Source organism: Solanum dulcamara, chromosome 11 (assembly GCF_947179165.1).
Source record: "Solanum dulcamara chromosome 11, daSolDulc1.2, whole genome shotgun sequence".
Lineage (NCBI taxonomy): Eukaryota > Viridiplantae > Streptophyta > Magnoliopsida > Solanales > Solanaceae > Solanum > Solanum dulcamara.
In genome coordinates this window covers 36961779-36981480 of record NC_077247.1, presented here as the reverse complement: position 1 = coordinate 36981480, position 19702 = coordinate 36961779, and the positions used below count along the sequence as shown (strand labels likewise).

General features: G+C 31.2%; 2 protein-coding genes across 4 annotated transcripts; one reads left to right on the top strand and one right to left on the bottom strand.

Moving 5' to 3' along the window:
• The first annotated feature begins 7313 nt into the window (after nt 1-7313).
• LOC129873847 (uncharacterized) lies at nt 7314-8417 on the top strand. The gene is made up of 2 exons (XM_055949039.1): nt 7314-7780; nt 8104-8417. Exons 1-2 carry the CDS (start codon nt 7470-7472, stop codon nt 8147-8149), a joined length of 357 nt encoding a protein of 118 aa, XP_055805014.1. The 5' UTR covers nt 7314-7469; the 3' UTR covers nt 8150-8417.
• Nucleotides 8418-11016: 2599 nt separating this feature from the next.
• On the bottom strand, nt 11017-15396 carry LOC129873707 (MADS-box transcription factor 23-like). Of its 3 annotated transcripts, none has more exons than XM_055948844.1 (9): nt 15309-15396; nt 14993-15209; nt 12766-12844; nt 12368-12429; nt 12087-12186; nt 11961-12002; nt 11809-11850; nt 11551-11717; nt 11017-11300 (listed from the first exon to the last, which is right to left on the bottom strand). In XM_055948844.1, exons 2-8 carry the CDS (start codon nt 15172-15174, stop codon nt 11568-11570), a joined length of 657 nt encoding a protein of 218 aa, XP_055804819.1. In that variant the 5' UTR covers nt 15175-15209; nt 15309-15396; the 3' UTR covers nt 11017-11300; nt 11551-11567. The 3 variants fall into 3 exon arrangements, with proteins under 3 accessions (XP_055804819.1, XP_055804821.1, XP_055804820.1); XM_055948846.1 differs by having other exon boundaries at nt 11551-11705; XM_055948845.1 differs by having other exon boundaries at nt 12368-12420.
• Between the last annotated feature and the right edge of the window lie 4306 nt (nt 15397-19702).

Below are 19702 nucleotides of genomic sequence, written 5' to 3'. Positions count from 1 at the left end.
CCTCGGATGATGGCGATATTTTATGTAGTGAGGCAATATCAAATAATGAAGGCAGAAAACATTTCGCTGATGTCTAGATCATGGACACAGAAGCAACATGGCACATGACTTCCAGGAGAGAATGGTTCCATCAATATAATCCTATATCAGGAGGGTCTGTGTTCATGGGAAACGATCATGCTTTGGATATTATTGGTATTGGGTCCATCAAAATAAAGATGTATGATGGCACGGTTCACACCATCCAGGAGGTACGACATGTAAAAGACTTGAAGAAGAATCTATTATCTTTAGGACAACTAGATGATAATGGATGTTCGTATAAGCCTCATGGTGGAGTCATGAGAATATCCAAAGAAGAGCTTGTAGTGATGAAAGCAGAAAAACTTGCTGTAAATCTATATGTGCTTAAAGGTGAAACACACCAAGAAGGAGAAGCATCAACTGCGTCAGCAAGTTCATTCGAAGAATCAACGATGATGTGGCATCGTAAACTTGGCCATATGTCGGAACGAGGTTTGAAGATTCTTGCTGAGCAAAAACTTCTTCCAGGGCTCAAAAAGGTTTCACTACCCTTTTGTGAGCATTGTGTTACCAGTAAGCAAAATAGACTGAAGTTTAGCAGTTCCTCTGCTAAAAGCAAGGAAATACTAGATCTGGTTCACTCTGATATCTGGCAAGCACCGGTGGAGTCTCTAGGAGGAGCGAAATATTTCGTGTCATTTATCGACAATTACTCTAGGAGAAGTTGGGTGTATCCAATTAAGAGGAAGGCAGATGTTTTTTTTGTTTTCAAAGAATTCAAAGCGCGGGTGGAACTTGAATCTGAGAAAAAGATCAAGTGTTTGAGGACAGATAATGGACGAGAATACACTGGTGATAAATTTAATAACTTCTGTAAACAAGAAGGTATTAAACGGCAGTTCACGGTGGCATATACTCCACAACAAAATGGAGTAGCAGAACGGATGAACAGAACCTTATTGGAACGGACAAGAGCTATGTTGGCAACTGCAGGATTGGAAAAACCATTCTGGGCAGAAGCAGTCAAAACCGCCTGTTATGTGATCAATCGGTCACCATCAACCGCAATTGATCTGAAAACGCCAATAGAGATGTGGACAGGAAAACCAGCTGATTATTCTCGCTTACATATATTCAGAAGTCCTGCTTATGTTATGTACAACACCCAAGAAAAATCAAAGTTGGATCCAAAATCTAGGGAATGCATTTTCCTAGGGTATGCTAATGGAGTCAAGGGCTATCACTTGTAGGATCCCACAACCCGCAAGGTGGTAATCAGCAGGGATGTTGTATTTGTTAAAAACAAGATACAAGCAAAAGAAGGTAGCACTTCAAAAGAAAAATCAGAGACTACTATAGTTGAAGTTGAAGAAATAGAAGAAGTTCCAATTTCTTCTGAAGCAGCACCAGAGCACGAAGAACAAGAGCAAGCTGAGATCGAAACTCCAGAAGTTCGACGGTCAACTAGGGAGAGAAGAGAACCAGCTTGGCACTCAGATTATTCTATGGAGAGTAATATTGCATACTGTCTACTAACAGAAGATAGAGAGCCTTCAACTTTTCACGAGGCTATGAAAGGCCAAGAATCATCTCTGTGGGTGACAGCAATGCAAGAAGAAATTGAAGCTCTTCATAAAAATAAAACATGGGATCTTGTTCAATTACCACAAGGAAGGAAGGCCATTGAAAACAAATGGGTCTACAAGATCAAACGCAATGGTAATGATCAAGTGGAGAAGTATCGTGCAAGATTGGTGGTGAAAGAATTCGCTCAGAAAGAAGGCATAGACTTCAATGAGATATTTTCTCTGGTGGTTCGACTCACAACAATTCGAGTGGTGCTGGCGATGTGTGCTACATTTGACTTGTACTTGGAGCAGTTAGATGTCAAAACTGCATTTCTTCATGGAGAACTTGAAGAAGAAATTTATATGCTCCAACCAGAAGGTTTTGAAGAACGGGAAAAAGAGAACTTGGTTTGCAGGTTGAACAAATCTCTATATGGTCTCAAACAGGCGCCGAGATGTTGGTATAAGAGATTTGATTCCTTCATTATAAGCCTTGGATACAATAAACATAGTTCAGATCCTTGTGTTTATTACAAGAGATTTGGTGATAACGATTTTGTTATTTTGCTGTTGTATGTTGACGACATATTGGTAGCAGGCCCCAACAAAGATCGTCTTACAAAATTAAAGGCACAGTTGGCTAGGGAGTTTGAAATGAAGGACTTGGGACCAGCAAACAAGATTCTAGGGATGCAAATTCATCGAGACAGAAATAATAGGAAGATTTGGCTTTCTCAAAAGAACTACTTGAAGAAAATCTTGAGACGCTTCAAGATGCAAGACTCTAAGTCAATTTCTACCCCACTCCCTATTAATTTTAAGTTATCCTCAAGTATGAGTCCTAGCAATGAAGTAGAGAGGATGGAGATGTCTCGAGTACCGTATGCATCAGCAGTGGGAAGTTTAATGTTCGCCATGGTTTGTACAAGACCTGACATTGCACAAGCAGTGAGAGTGATTAGTCGATACATGGCTAATCCTGGTAGAGAGCATTGGAATACTGTTAAGAGGATCCTGAGATACATCAAGGGTACCTCAGATGTTGCAATGTGTTATGGAGGATCAGACTTTAATATTAAAGGTTATGTTGATTCAGATTATGCAGGTGATCTTGATAAGAGCAAGTCCACCACAGGTTATGTGTTTACTCTTGCTGGAGGAGCTATAAGCTGAGTTTCAAAACTGCAATCTATCGTGGCTACATCTACGATGGAAGCAGAATATGTAGCAGCTACACAAGCTAGCAAAGAAGCAATATGGATGCAGATGTTACTGGAGGAACTCGGGCACAAACAAGAGAAGGTTGCTCTATTTTGTGACAGTCAGAGCGCTTTGCATCTCGCAAAGAATTAGGCATTTCATTCAAGGACAAAGCACATACGAGTTCAGTATCACTTTGTTCGTGAGAAGGTGGAAGAAGGCAGTGTGGATATTCAAAAAATTCACACTAATGACAACCTAGCAGATATGTTTACAAAGCCAATCAACAGTAACAAGTTTATATGGTGTCGATCTTCTATTGGCGTAGCAGAAACGTAACATTGCAGTAATTGGGTAGAAAGGATGGTGTGAAGACTTAATTGATTTTCAATTAAATCTTCAAGTGGGAGATTGAAAGAAAAGAAGTCAAAGAAAGTTGCTATGAAAAGCAAAAAAGGGAAGAAACAGTACACGTTAGGCAGCAATTGTCTTTTCTTTTGACTAATTGTTGCCAGCCTTTTTTGACTAATTATTGCCAACTTCTCCTTACGCGTTTTCAGTAATGAAAACGCGTATACTCCTTCAGCTTACGCGGTTTCTTCTTATTATAAATAGAGGGCATTCTGCCCTCATTTAAATCATTCAAAAATCCCAGAAAGAGCGAGTAAAAATACAAAGAGAGTTATACACCAAGATAAATATTGTAGTCTTGAGTGTCCTCTTTAGTAGTTGTTTCTTTTACAAGAGAGAAGTGTTAATTGTTGTTTTCTCCTTGTATTTGAGAGCTGTATACTCCATAATAAAATAGTGAGATCCTTCTACCCCGTGGTTTTTTCCCTCTATCTTTTAGAGGGGTTTCCACGTAAAATTCTCGTGTCTAATTTATTTTCATCATTTTCATCATATCAAACTTTAGTTGTGGTGCTTCCTCCCCCCAACACCGAGCAAGATCCAATTTTGTCTTTTAAAATATTGGTATTTATCCGACTTCATTGAAGCAATTAGTTAGATTGCAACTGCACGACACATTATATATTCTATTTAGATGCATTTCATTTTCATATGAAATAACTATTTTTTTTGTTCCAATTTATGTATATATATTTATTTTCTTTTTAGTTTGTAAAAAAATTAAATATGGAAACAATTAATTTTGTAACATATATAAACTAAATCTTAAATGTACTCTGCTTATGAAAAAGCGAAAAGACGGATAAAGGAAATACAAGCCTGTCCTCGCCCTAATTTTAAAGAGTGTGATCTTGTTAAAAGTCTTGGATTTAAACTTGGGAATGGAGTATATGAAACATTTTTCCTTTTATTGAGTGATATCCTTTGCAAATCTAAACTTTTCAGGTTATTAGATATAAAATAACACATGATTTGAAGAAAAAAAAAAGGTTCCAAATACGTGAAACTTCTTTTTATTTCACAAATTAGTAAATTCACAATTTGTGAACCCAAAAATACAAAATTTGGATTCACTCATTTATGAAATAAAACAAAAACCTCATACAACTCGGTCAAACTTCTCTTTTACCCTCACAATATTGTCAAAGTGAAGTGTGGATGTTTTTTATAGGATAAGATTGGGTGAATAAGGGTCCAAGGACATTTCCCTCGAATTAAGGTTCACTTTGTCTGGCTGGGAGTTTTGGATTTCCTCACAGTACAGAGGCACGTTGATGAGGGTCCCCTTTAATTTGGAGTCACTTGTGTGACAACAAACTGTCGAAGCAGTGCCAGTCATGGTACCCAATTTTGCAAATCAAAAAGAATCCTATGGCCATTGTCAGATCACATTAAGCACAAAAAGAAAGAAAAATAAATAAATTTATATGTTATATATCGACCATCAAAATCACTGCTTATAAAACATGAAATTGGCGTTTATCAATAATTCCCTTTTGATTTCATATAATTTGAAGCTAAATAAAATTAGCATGAGATTTTTGTTATTTAATTGTAAAATTTTGTCCATAGTTAATTTCCTTCTTCTTCTTTTCTTCCAGTTAATAATAGTTTGCAAATATATCTTTTTGGAAGAGTGGCAGGCAACGACAAGAATCTCAAAGTCCCTGCCAAAGTTTTCTGTGGGTATGGGCTGGCAAAATGCCTTTGGTTTTGTTCTACCAAATTAAAGTTCACATGACTTAATTACTACTTTAGAAGATCAATTAAAAGGAAGAAATTTAAACACCAACAGCCAATAAGCTTTTCCTTTATATATAGAGAGATCATAGTTGTAATTTGTCAATTATATATCACATAGTGCAAGTTTAAGTTGTTGTAACACGATAAAGTAATTAATTATTTAAACTTTATCCTCGATAAAAAAAAATTATCATGTGATTAGAATATAATATATTTAAACTATGAAAATAGTTTTTTCTCAAAAATACAAAATAAAATTTCGTGTGATAGACCTACTGTAGTTCGAATGTATATGTGAGAACTTAATTAATAAAGATGTTATTTCTAAAATGAAGTTATGCCACCTAATAATCTGACGACCAATTAGAAAGTGCACCTAATTAGGCATTAACAATTTAACTTTAAATCATAGTACATACTACTAGTGTTTTTTGCTTGCCTTTTTACTTAATACTCCACCACATAAGATTACTATGGCCAGCTCGTCCATTAAATTTTGTGCACTTTTCAGCCAAGAGATTTAGGACAATGGAAAAACCTTGTCCATCAAAAGTTCAAACAGTACGTAGAAGTAGGTCAGCTGAAGTTCAATTTTATTTTTAAGCCACCATAATGGTCTGGCATGCTGTCATTATTATTCATCTTACTTATTCAATATTCAGTACGATAAGAGATGATGATCTGAGATTTAAAAAAAAGAAAAAGAGATAATGATCAGATATACATTTGATTTTTTTTTATTTTTTTTGAGTTTCACATCCTAAAATATCAATTGTTCTATTTCCTTATTTCAACTATATAAGATCATGACAATCTATATATGTTAAAACACATTCTAACTATTGATTGTTTCTTTTTTCTACCTAAATTATCACCATCGTATAGTTAAAAAAATGAAACAACTAATAGTTAATGTATATTTAATACATAAATGATAATATAATTCAAGTAGGAAAAGAAAATAGCTAACCATTAGGAGGTGAAACTCTCGAACAAACAATAATTCAAATATATATTTGACCATTAACTTGTACGATAAAATAAGAAGATAGAAATATCATGGTATAGTCTGCACTACAAAATAATAAAAATACCATAAAATTCTCGCTTAAAATTGTCTGATAAAACTAAGGAATATATATCAACTAGAATGACTTTTCTCTTGAACATAATTAACATAAACTAGAACAGACCCAACTAATAGCAAGCCAATTTTTTTTAATCATTAGACTTTCCCCTTGAAAACTCCTGTATATTGATCAATTTGTAAAGTAATAGTATTTATTTTAAAAGTAAAAAAAATGATATTTGAAAACTGAAGTTGTGTTTGATCATGAATACAAATTGAAGTTGTTTTTGATCTGTTGTGAGTAAATTGGATTGAAAAAAGTAAAAACAGATTTTTAATGTTTTAAATTTTTCAAAGTTCCTCTAGAAAAAAGTAAAAAGAATTAAATAGACTTAATTTTCCTAGACAATAATGTAAGTTGTAACTTCCGTTTAGAAAATCAAGAAACATTAATTAATTTTGATGAATTATTAGTTTCTCTATTAAAAGAAAAACGAAAACAACTCGAGGTTGGTTTATAAATTATTAGCGTTCAGGACCACTACTGAGTATCTGTAATTGGTTTATTTATTTATATTAGTAATAAAAAAATAATCAATCCAACACCTAATTTGCCACATACTATGTTAGTTGGTCCATACAGCATATGATGCTTTAGTTGGTGAAATCACACACATAAAAATGTGATACTCGTAAATCTCACTAATCAACCCTTCAATATAAATAAATCAACTAAATCTCTATTTTAAACAATACTTAATTAGTGTCAATTATTTACATGTGCTAGATCTATTAGGAGTATAACATACCAAAAAGCCAGCATAATTATGCAGTTAGTTACGAATCCATTTAAATATATACTATAAGTTCTGAGTTGAGAGAATTCTAAAATATAATCCAACTTTATTTTTACTTATCGGTATAAAATTATCTTTTTCCTTTTTCCTTTTTAGGGCAAGGAAACTACAAACGTATAATATTTTAATTAGGTCTGAATTGACATTTATGTTTTTCAATTTTGGATGTACAAAAATAAACACTTAAATTAAACCGATATAAAGTTCAACAAGTAAACACATGAGTCCTATGCGGCACAATATAAATAGGATGACACAAATTGGATGTCAGATAGAACGTGTATGTCTACTTACTTAAATATATACAAATAAAACATGTATATCTACTTATTTAAATATCTATTTATACACCTAAAATTAAATGAAACGTGTTTACTATGCCAAACTACGAAAAAGGGAAATTCGTTAGGCCCACAGAAAAGTGGTGTGGATAAATTTGCTACTAGTTGCTAACAATGAGTCCTACATATTCTATCCCACTACCCACACTCCACAAACACATTATTATTATTGTTATAGTGAGAGAGAGGAACTCCAAAAGAAAGCCAACAAACTTTCATCGAACTCGAATACACTCTCTTTAATTTGTTAGCATCCATGGGAACGACCGATTCAATTTACCGACGTCCGGCGTCCCAATTTTACAGCTGTATGTCGCCGTCGTGTATTCCGGTACACGACGAATACTCGCGCATAAATGACTGTCGCCGGCGAGGTAGCGGCAGCTGCCGGAGAACGTGGAGAAAGCTACTGAAGAAATTGGTGAATGAAGGGAAGAATGTGTACGGAAAGAAGACATTGACGTTTCATTATGATGCAGTTAGTTACTCGCAGAATTTCGATGAAGGATGTAACACTGATGATTATCCTCCACGTCATCACCAAGTTTTCAGAATTAATGTACACAAGTAAATAAATCTTTCTTTTATTTTTTATTTTTTAACTCAAGTGAGCATAAAATTAGTGTATGTATAGTATCTTTCAAGAATATAATTAATGCGAACTTTCCTTCACAATAGTCCTGATTAGGCCGTTTTTACTTCTTTCCCTTTTGGGGTTTCAAATTGGAGGCATTAATGGTCAATTCTAGATCTTGAGCATCACTCTACTTTCTTATTAACTTTGAATATTATCTGTTTTTTTTGAGAACCATCCATAGCAAATGAGAGCCAAAACAACGAAAAATGTATTTTAATAACGTAGAAATAATACAATTTTCTCTAATCACAAGGTGGCTCCGCTCCGCCACTGTTAATGGACGGCACACAACACTCTGATGAAGTGGGAGACCGAGCAAATCTCTAAAAATAAACAGGACCCGTCGATTGAAGAAACGAAGTTCAATGCCAGAAACCTCAACCTGACTTAACATAAATACTCGAAGAAGGAAAGATCGGCATTTACAGAGGAAGCAGAGTCAGCAAGAGAAAGAATGTTATTTTCACTTAGACAATTTTAAATATTCAAGAGTTGCACATTCGATTCTAGATTAAGCAGGTCTAATTTAGGAAATTATCAATAAAATAAAATGCAGATAAAGAATATTTATGGGAGTTCAGATATTCCTTATCAATGTTAGTGTGAGTATTTTCTTAAAATATATCATTAGTTTCTATTAAGATATTTATTAAGTTAATTTAATTTAAGTCTTTAACATTTCAAATAAGATGAATGTCAATCAACTAATATAATTGTGCACTTGAGCAAATGAAAACAAAGAGTATGTATATTTTAGATTGAGAAATTTATGTTTGTGCCTGGGGACATATTCAAATGTCAACAACTTCGTCAAATTACCAGTGGTTCTGCTGCCATCGTCATTTTATAGGGTTGGAAAACTATTACTTTTTCCATCCCAATTTATATAATTTACTTTTTTAATTAGTAAAATAGTATAATATATTTTTATATTTAATAATATTTTAATTTTATAATACTCATTTTATTATTAATAAATAATTTAACTTATGTTAAACCACGATTTTTTTTAAAAAAAATTATTTTTATACTTCATATCAAGTTAAATTATTTTACATAAATCAAAATAAAAAAATATTTTTATTTTTGTTTTTATTTATGTGATATTTTCTATTTTTCGAGATTCAAAAATTAGTCAAATTAATCTTAAAAATTGAAAATATTATATAGCTTCAGACATGGACGGATCTAAGAGGATAGCAAGGGTCCACCCGAACCCTCCGAAAAGAATTACTGGGATACATCGTAGTGAAACCAGAGAGCTGTTCAACCTGAAAAGTCTGTGTGGATTGTTTTAATTTAGATAAAAGGGAAAAGTATGTGTGGATTGTTTTATCCCTTAACTTTGACATTTAAAATTGAAAAATTCTTGTTATAAAAGTGGTTTATATATATTCTTATTTTTACATAAGTGATTCACATAATATTTTATTTCTCTAATGGAAGTGAAAAAAATTAATTTTAAAAATTTTATCAAAAAAAATAATTCAAGTAGGATATATTTGATCCTTCTCACGTTTTTTTTTTGCTTCTTTGTAGCAATGACTAATTTAAATTTATTGTTTTAATTATCAATTTTTTTACTAACTTTCTAGTAAAATTTATTATATATGCCTCAAAATTTTTTATAGATACAAAAAAAGTACAATATAGCCAAAAAAAATAAGTTTATATTTTTTTCTTACGTTTTCTCTCTCTTTCCATTCACATTTCTTTTATTTTATTTCTCATATTTTTATACTAAAGAATGAAAAAAAAAATAAGAAACTCAAATAATGATAATCAAAGATCATGTGTGAAAAGGACCATATATGCCCCTACATGAAATTTTTAAAAATTAAAAATCAAAAAAATAAATTTAAATTTTTTTTCCCACTTCTGCTAGATAAAAATGTATATTTGAGTCATTTTTATATCGATAGGGGTTATATGAATATATGTAAGTCATTTTTATAATGAGTGATTCAGATACACAGTTAAAAGAATATATCAGCCCTTTCCCCTAGATATAATAATAGCTCATTATATACCAAAATGTCAAAGAATAGTTTTACCCATATCTTTAAATTTAGAGGTCAAATAATTTTCATTCTTCACGAGATGATTCCCCTGTGCCATGACCTCTTTCAAGGTCAAATCATATAAATTTGTTGGAGTAATTATAAGTTTATAACCAACAAAATCAGATCAAAACAATGGTTGTTTTGGCCACAATATTTAGTAATCACTTTTACTCCAAGTTTTTCCTAATTGATTTTTAAGTCACATCTGACAAAAGTAAAGAGAAGAGTATGATAATTAAAAATAGAGATAAAAGTGTCAAAACACATTTAAACTATTTCATTTTTTTTAGCTTCATATCTGAGTGTAAGTTTCATACCTAAACTATCACTTATTAGTTTGAAAAACACACTTCAGTGGTGTACTCTCCCCATTTTTTGAAAAAATCTTACCACATTGCATTCCACATGGATAAAATATTTTACCCTGATAAAAATTAAATAAACTATTAATATTAATTAAAAGTTAAAAACTAAAGGAAAGGGAAAAAGAAAGAGAGAGGGAGGAAGAAAAATGTTTTTATTCTAATAATTTATTTAATTTTTGTCAATGTGAAATATTTTATCCATGTGGAGTATGATGTAACAATTTTTTTTAAATAAAAGAGAGAGTGTAGTACACACCATAATGAATGATGAGAGTAGAATAAAAGAGATAAATGTGTTTCTCAAACTAATAAATAATAGTTTAGGTGTGTTTTTGACACATGTGTCTCAAAAATATCTACTTTTCATTCCAAGTACGTCTCTTGATATAATGATTTTCCTGTCTTTCAAAAAATAGATTCATAGTTAATGACATTTAGCGTTGTTAAATTCTTCTTCTTTTCTTTTTAGACAAGTCAGGTATTGAGTATTCAAATTTACCATCACTACGATTTGTCAATTTCCAAGGTCAGGAGCATAATAGTTTGGACACTTTTGGATCAAACTATTAATGAATAACAAATTAATTTGATTAATTCTGCATATTTTAAGGACATTTTTGATATTTTTTCATAATATATATGAAACTTAAGTTTGTGAACCGGCAAGATGAACAACAGAGGCAGATTTAGAATACATGCCAAAACTTGTTAAATGTACAAATCTACTAAGATCCATCTTATTCATTTCAAGTTTGTGTATTTGATTAACTTTCTGTCACATATATAATCCTTCTCTAACTCCTGTCACAAATTCATAACTAATAGATAATGTATGATCCCATTATGCGTAAGATATACAGTAGTACACATCATAATATGAGCTCACTTTGTTACTACATGAGTCATGAGAACAATCATATAGCCTTTAATTTAATTTGTTGGCCTTTTCTTTTATATTGCTGAATACGTTCTTCAAACTTACCAGTCATTTACCTTCCTTTATTTTCGGCACTGGCTTTTACCTAGTAAAAGGTCAAAAACCAGTTTATGTGTCAGATAAGCCAATAATGAAATTCTTTTGGCATATTAATTGATTGGAAAAAAGATTTCACCGGATATTATTTTGTTGTTATCAAAACACCGGAAATTAGACTTTCTCATGGATAACATCAATTTTATAACAATTGACTTTGATCATACGTACGAAAGACATTCTGAAGTATTTTTAAAGAAACAAATATTGTGTTGTAGATTGAAAGGAGATAGACTTACCTAGAGTTAGATACTGTTTAAGGAGTCTCGAAATTGTATAGCTCAGGCTGGCTTAACTGGAGATGGATGGGAGCGTTCACTTCCCTACTAATTGTGAAGTAATACGGAGTACTGACGTTTCCATTCAATGCATTTGCATCCCTTGTACCATAAGCCTGAGAAATTCTCTTTGATAGTGGCAGAAGGAATATATATAAAAAAAGAATTTACTCAAACTTTTTTACATGAATCATCATTTTGTGGTTGAATGATGCTTACCTTTTGGAAGAGTTCCAAATTTTCTTGATGCATTAGACTCCCCTGTTTGAGTTAAACATTAGTCAAGACTTATTCTTAATTAGCAATAAATTATTATCATTTTTCCAAACTCTCTTTTATGTTTGAAAGTTGGTGCTATATATTTTGCATACCTTCCAAGATAGCTCTTGAATCTCGTTAAGTAATACTTGCTCCTGCACCAGTATGTCAATGGGTATAATTAGCTGTTACAATGATACAAGATACATATTATCGTATCGTACGCGTTGATTACCGACCTTTTTCACACGGATGCCCCTTAAGCTTGTTTCTAGTCGACTTTCCAGATTTTGCAGGTCCTTAATAGTTAAACCAGAGAGCTGTTCTCCCATGAATTGTCTGCAGGTTTATCAGTTGTAATTAATAAGTTCATAGTTGATTAGATATAAGATTTCACTATTTTCTATATTGAAGTTTTTTCTGCTAGTCCGTATATCAAATGTATCTTTCGTTCATATTAATACTGTGTAATGCTTGAATAAGATTACTCTGTTGAAGTATCAAGAGTAACACACAGTACCTATGAGTTTGTTGCACTTCATGTAATTGTTGCCGCAAAATTGCTGTCTCTTCCTGCCATAGCTAGCAATTAAGTTAACTGTGAATACTCAGGGGTAGTGAATGTAAGTATCTGTTTCATAAGCTGTTTAAGTTTCATGGACTTACTTAGGTGTAAAAATCTGGTTACTTAAAAGGCAATTGCAGGTAACTCTACCATAGAAAGATAAAAGTACATTCTTATATTGGTAGTGTCTATAACGTAGATCCTAACTAGACATAATGTGAGGTTTTTATATAATTCACCGGCATAGCATTATGTCTATACTTAACGAATTTTACCATAATTATTTGTGCCTAATTTGCAACCATGAAACAAATATTACTGTGGCTGTGATTGAAAATTGAAATGTTACCTACCTTCAGTTCTGTTATTGGGTTGTGCAATTGTTGATATCCTTCTTTAGTTTTATTGTATCGTTCAACAATGGATTCCATACTGGCATTTAAAACAAACAAAAAAAAGATGTGATCAACTTAATTAATTGATTGCAGGATTCATGAAAGGATCGGACCACAAGGGTTTATTATATGCAGTTTTGCCCTGCATTTCCACAAGAGATTATTTTCACAACTCGAGCATGTGACCTCTTGATCATATGACAACAACTTTACCAGTCACCAATTTATTTTGTTCAACCAAGTACTTTACCAACACAATATATACATTATTAGAGAGTATAGATATGTATATTATATATGTGTATAGTACATATATTTAGTATAAAGAGTACATTATCTATACACTTTGTATTTTGTGAGCTAGATGATCGAATTATTTTATTTTATTTTTTTGAAAATTTGGGGTAGGGTAAAGGGAAATGGAGAAGAAATTACAAGATGGGAATCGAACTTTCACCAATAAAGTGAAAATTCAGATAGTCAACCAACAGAATGGTTGTAATTATTTAGAAAATATATATTCTTCCCACTATTACACAGCTAGATGCCTAGATGATGGTGAAGCTAAGGCGGGCTAATGTTGGTAAAATTACAAGATGGGAATCAAACTCTCACCCCTAAAATGAAAATTCAGGTAGTCAACCAACTGAATAGTTCAGACCTGTAATTATTCCGAAAATATATTATTCCTTCTATTTCACAGCTAGATGCCTAGATGATGGTGAAGTTAAGGCAGGCTCATGTTGGTAAATTTTCCTAAATTTTGGCTAACTTATTTTGCAACGCCGTCCTGTCTTCCGTTTCCTTTTGAAGTGAGGTATATACTTCACCTATTATATGAGAATTTTAGTAACTTTATACACAATATACATGTAACATTTTTATATATTGCCATTGCACTATAAATTGTGCACTAATACATAGTGCCTAGTGCACGGGAATTTAACTTGTTATGATAGGTGAGTTACCATTTTTAATTGCTTACCGACTAATGCTCATCTTCCATGAGATTTACTTCTACTTAACTAAAAAATTACCTGAATGTGAAAGTACTTTTAAAATGTCACTACATAGAACTTAAACTCTAATATGGAAAAATAAGGGTGAAGTAATTTTTTTTTAATAACATATCAAGACATCTAGGTAATATCTTTCCATATGTTCATGCCAACCCTTGGTAGATATAACTATTCTTACTCGTGCTTGTGAAAGGTAGGAAATACCCATGAAATTAGTGAAGTGCTCACTAGCTAGCCAAACACCACGAATTATTAAAAAAAATATATCAAGACATCTTAAGGGGGAACTATTTGATTTGATTTTAGGCCATGTTTGCATTACAATGCAACCGCTAAACGATGAATAATGAATTGTGTATACTATATATAGTATTATTTCTTAATTAGGTTTAATTATATGGTCTCATGTAGAACTTTAGGTTTTTGAGGATGGAACTATCGACCTTCATTCTGATCAAACTTTTACTAAAGGGAATATCAAATTAAATCTCAGCGCTTCGTGCTAATAACTAGTAAATCTGAACGAACTTTTCCTTATTTTCCCTTGTTCCAGAATTATGAATCATTATTGTTTCTATTACATAAATATAAACTTATTTATAATCGATCTTGTCCTAAAAAAAGTCAACTTTATATTACAGTTGTAGCTGAAAGCATGTATTAAATATATTTTCTAGGATGCAAAGAGGTAGGGTTAATGTCCCCTTCAACTTATGCACTATCTGGTTTAAAGTGAAATGGACATGGTAGGGGTCTTGCCAAATCCCACATCACATCGGGATGTATGAGAATGGATTTTGGTTTTTTTAAAAGAAGAATTAGAAAGAAAAAAAAACTTGCGACGATTATATATGGTCATATAATTATTGAATATTAGCTATATTCAACAAAACAAGCCAATAAAGAAAGATCCTCGAGCTAAAAGTAGTATATAAGAACACTAGATGTATTTTTTTTAGGTTTTTTTCTTTGTTCTTATATATGATTAAAAAAAAAGAAGTTTAGATCTACTAGCTAATTAAGAATACTGCATCTGGTTAGGATCAAGATTCAATTGCAAGTACTTGATTTGATGGTATTGGACAAGATGGCAAAAAGCCATTTAAAACATTCCAGTGCTTGCCAACATCTTCATCATATACTAATTAAGAAATAAAATTACTTACCTAGTGTTAGAAAATTCATAGAGTTTTTCAGTGCTGGAGAAAATAATCAATCCAACTTGTGCATCACATAAGATGGCTAACTCCTTAGCTTTCTTCAACAATCCATTCCTTCTCTTAGAGAAAGTGACTTGCCTGCTCGATGACTTATCGATCCTTTGGATTATAATCTTTCCCCTTCCCATCTACCTTAATTAGCTTTGCTTGCTAGGGTTTCACTCTACAAAAAAAGAAATTAAATAGAATTAATCAAGATAATATATATTTATCAGGTTAAAAGTGAATATGGAGGATATATAAAGAAAGTAAGCATATATACTTGGTTTGAGTGAGCTAGATTTTTGGAAATTAAACAAAATTTCTTCGGTGTAGGGATTTGCCCTCTTCTCACATCACAGGAAGGAGATGTTTTTATAAGCCAATGAGAACCCCTTTCGGTATAAAGTCTTGAATTAGATAACTTTCTGATTTAATTTATATGACGTAGTTTGATTTAACACATTATTTAAGAAAGAAATTTTTTTAAAAATTTTATAGTGTAAAATAAGTTATAAATATTTGTGTGACGATAAATTATTTTATTAAGAATAAAATAAATATTTTAAAGTTAAATTTTTATTAAATAAAAAATTATATCTTTTTTTAAAACTAACTAAAAAAATCAAAAAAAAAGTGTGTCGGATAAATTAAAAAAAGAGATAGGAAGTAAATATTAAGGTTCAAACATTTTACTCTTAATAAAACTATTTAAATGGGTCCTAAACTTTCTTTAAAAGATAGTTCATCATTAATTTAAAATCAAATTCTTTTTATTTAGTTTAAATTTTACGTACTAAAAAAACGATTTTCACCTATTTTCTACCAAAAAAAATAACAATATATATGATATAAGTATTAGTAAATTGATAAAATATACCCTCTCCATTTTAACTATCGTTTTAGCTTATTTTACGTTCTTTAAAAAATAATAAATACAAAATATAATTTACTAAATAAGTTATCATTTATTTAATAAAAGTAGATTGATTGTTTTCTCTTAAACACCAAGCATTCTTTTTTATTACTAAGAATATAATAGAAAACAATAGTTACCTTTAATTTTGAATTTTTAAAGTAATAATTATTTTAAAATAATTTTTAGAGCTAAAACCATAATTAAAATGAGGCAGAAGTAAAATAGCTAATCTACTGACATTGATTAAAGTGACTCATGATATAAAATATGCTCTTCTATTTCAGTTTGATTGTCTTATTTTCTTCTTTAGTTAGTTTTAAAAAAATATATACTTTTTGAAATTTATTAATGTTAACTTTTCACAATAATATGTGCAATACTATAAAATTAAATAACATTTAAGTATATTATATATATCTTTAATTTAATACCATAAAATTCAAAAAAAATCTTAAATCTCTTAAATTTTATGTCAATTTAAAATTAAACAAATAAATTAAAGGAAATATTTTAAATTGCATTCTAATATTCATGTCTTAATTTTTTTGTGGGGGGGGGGGGGGGTAAGTTTGGATTCGTAGGCACGGTGTTTAATGAAGCCGTCGCCATATAAATCACTGACGCGTAGGAAATCCAAGACTTTCTTAACTATTCCTAGAAGTGGCAAAATTATTTTCCCACTTTGAGTAACTTAATTCAACTTTAAACTATCTGTATTTGTTAATAACATTTTGAAAACAAACAATTTCCCCATTTCTGCTACTTTTAAGAAACTTCACGTGACCTTGTTCGTTATGTTATTTTTTTTTCTCATCTTTAAATTTGGATCGCACACTACAAAGTATATTTTCGAATGATGCTCTCAATAATTTTTTTAATATTTAGATTTGAACTCAAAATCTCTTATTAAGAATAGAACAATTTCATCACTGATATAAGTTGATATAAGTTGAAGATTCAACCTAGTGATTAAGGTGTTGCAAACTTTTTTTTAAAATTTATTAGGTAGAATTACAATTCTATTGCTATGTATGGAAAGATAGAAACTCCTACTAATAATATCTACCTAATATTTAATATATCATTTAGTTAATTTAATCATAAAAATTACTAGTCATATCCTGTTACAAGAAAATCGCTCTCTTTTATCAAACCTACCAAGTACAATCGTAGAAGTACTTGTTGGCTGAGGACATACTAAGATAGATGCACTAGTTAGTATATCCTTTTAAATTTTTAATTTGTTTGTTTGATTTTTTTTTAGATGTCTAAACTTTTTAATTTGTTTGTTTGATTATTTTTTTTATTCAATGTCTAAACGTACACTGCTTTTCTCGAAGAAGTCGATATTTCTCTACAATATGTGTAAATTTGCGGGGTGAGAACTCCAATCCAGATGGAGTGAGGCTACCTTTTTTGACTTTATGTATTATGAGTTGCCAGTTTTGTTGGAAATGATGCGTGCCAGCTACAATTCTGAACCCTATCCTTTCATCCTCTAAAATGCGATTCTAGCCCGTTTATATATCTTATTATAAATATTCCAAAGATGGTAGGATGTTTAAAAATAGTATTAAATATGGGGTGTTTAAAAATAATATTGAATATGATATATTTAAGAATATTGATATTAATAATGAGGACATTAGTTATGTTTAGATTATTTATTATGCATTATTTGTAATGATTAGTTTGGTCATTTTGGAAAATGAGTCATCTCTCTTTTGTAAAATACTCTCTCAGTAAGTTTAAATTAGAAATTTGGACTTTTCGATAACTATAATTAAGTAATTGACAAATAATTTTAAATAATTAATTTAATTAATGGACTAAATTGTTAATTTATTTAAATACCATTATGACTTAGCCTATATATTAAAAAAGATTAGTGAAAGTTTGTCATTTTTAATACTTAATTAAGTAAAAAAGAAAAGAAAGAAGGAAAGAAAACCTACCAGCAGCGACGACCAACCTGCATCAAGTAAGAATTATCACTCTTTACTCCATGCAATTGTATATATGCATAGAGGTCTTATGATTATTATTATTAAAATAATGGGTGGTGTATGATAAATGAGAGAAATCGAATTCAAACTTCAATATGCTACTTCGTATATGGTTAGTGTGTTTGGACTTTGAAATAGGACTGTGGGGTCAATTATTATGTAACGATGGCGAAATGGTTGTTAAGTAAATAATGATAATGAATTAAGGCTTTGTTCTAGATTATTATACAGTGGTTCGTAGTTAATTTGGGTGGTTATGGCCACCCTGATTTTAGTTTTCACAATTTTTATCAAATTATAATTTAAGTTTTAATATATTGAGATAAGTAATTCAATAATAGGTGAATTATATTATATGAATATAATTAGATTTACATTTTTGGAAGAAATTGAGGCTTAACCCTAGACTTGAGATGTAGGAAATTGACTATAGAATTTGGATGAGTTTTTGGGTCTAAGCTAGACATATAATAATATGTGTGTTGTTAGTTTCGAAATCTTATTGTGGTTATTTATTTGATTAGATTATACTTATTTGGAGGCCCAGCGAAAAGGGAAGGCTTAAGTCCTGGAGTAATTGCTTGATTATTTGAGGCAAGTGAATTTCTAAACCTCAGTTTAAGCTTGTAGATGTTTGTATTTCCGTGTTATGTGCACTGGGGAGTAATGGAAATTGGACTGGGTTACTGACTGTTTGATTGACCTTAAAAATGAAGATGAGGGGTATTAAATGGCGATCTAATGACATGTATTGATGAAATTGATGTGATGAGATTATGAATTTATTTTGGACATGTGAAATAACTATGTTGATATGAGATAGGAAAAAACATTATTGTTGTCATGTTATTATCGTGAATCATATGAACATGAATTTATTGCATTGGTTCTGACATACTGTACTAAGACTGAAAATGATATGAAATAAAGGGGTCGTGCCACACGCTCCATGGCAAAATATGTATATTGAGGGGATGCGCCATATGCTCCGTGGCAGGTAACATGGATGGAAATTTTCCCCATGGATTCCGGACTGTAATTCAGTGGATGTGTACCGATAGGACAGACATGCATCATCTTATTGCATTGCATCGCATTTTGTTGATATTTGTGAATTCGTGTTTACCACTTATTGCTCTATATATGTTGAACTTAACTTGATATAATTCACTTGATGAGACTACTAATGCGTATTCGTGGACTGTATTATTATTATTGTGTAGAGTGTAGAGTTGAGATGGTTTTATGCAGGTTGTAGTTAAGGAAGTTCGGTTGGAATAACAACAATACTTGTATCTATTGAGCTTTGCTTAGTTTTAGTTATCCACTTGCTGAGTACCGTGTTGTTTGGTACTCACCCCTTGCTTCTACACTTGTGTAGGTGTGAGCCCGGACCTGCTTGATCTCCTAGTATTTTCTAACACATCCGAGGTTATCATCTCGAGTGTTGAGGTAGCTGTTATATCCATCTAACGGACACCTCTTACTCTTTTATTATTCTTTAGTCCTATTCTAGAGACAAAGACATTATGACTGTATTTTCTTTCGTACTTTGATAATGTATTAGTGGCTTGTACATGTGACAACCAGTCTTGGGGGATTTTGAGATTTTTTTATTTATTTTTGACTAAGTTAAACCTTGTTTTATCTCAATTACTTTCACATTTACTTTTCGTTGAGTTTTAGGCTGACTTGTCTTGGTGGGTTGAGATGAGTGTCACACACCCGGATTTGGATCGTGACATTATTTGA

Bases quoted from the DNA above. Each gene is read 5' to 3' on its own strand.
- LOC129873707 (XM_055948844.1), bottom strand. From the start codon at position 15,174: ATGGGAAGGGGAAAGATTATAATCCAAAGGATCGATAAGTCATCGAGC. The intron at 11,851-11,960 runs GTATGCAAAATA...TAACTCAAACAG, and splicing joins TTCAAGAGCTATCTTGGAAG to GGGAGTCTAATGCATCAAGA. The intron at 11,718-11,808 runs GTAAGCATCATT...CCACTATCAAAG, and splicing joins ATTTGGAACTCTTCCAAAAG to AGAATTTCTCAGGCTTATGG.
- LOC129873847 (XM_055949039.1), top strand. From the start codon at position 7,470: ATGGGAACGACCGATTCAATTTACCGACGTCCGGCGTCCCAATTTTAC. The intron at 7,781-8,103 runs GTAAATAAATCT...TCTAATCACAAG, and splicing joins TTCAGAATTAATGTACACAA to GTGGCTCCGCTCCGCCACTG.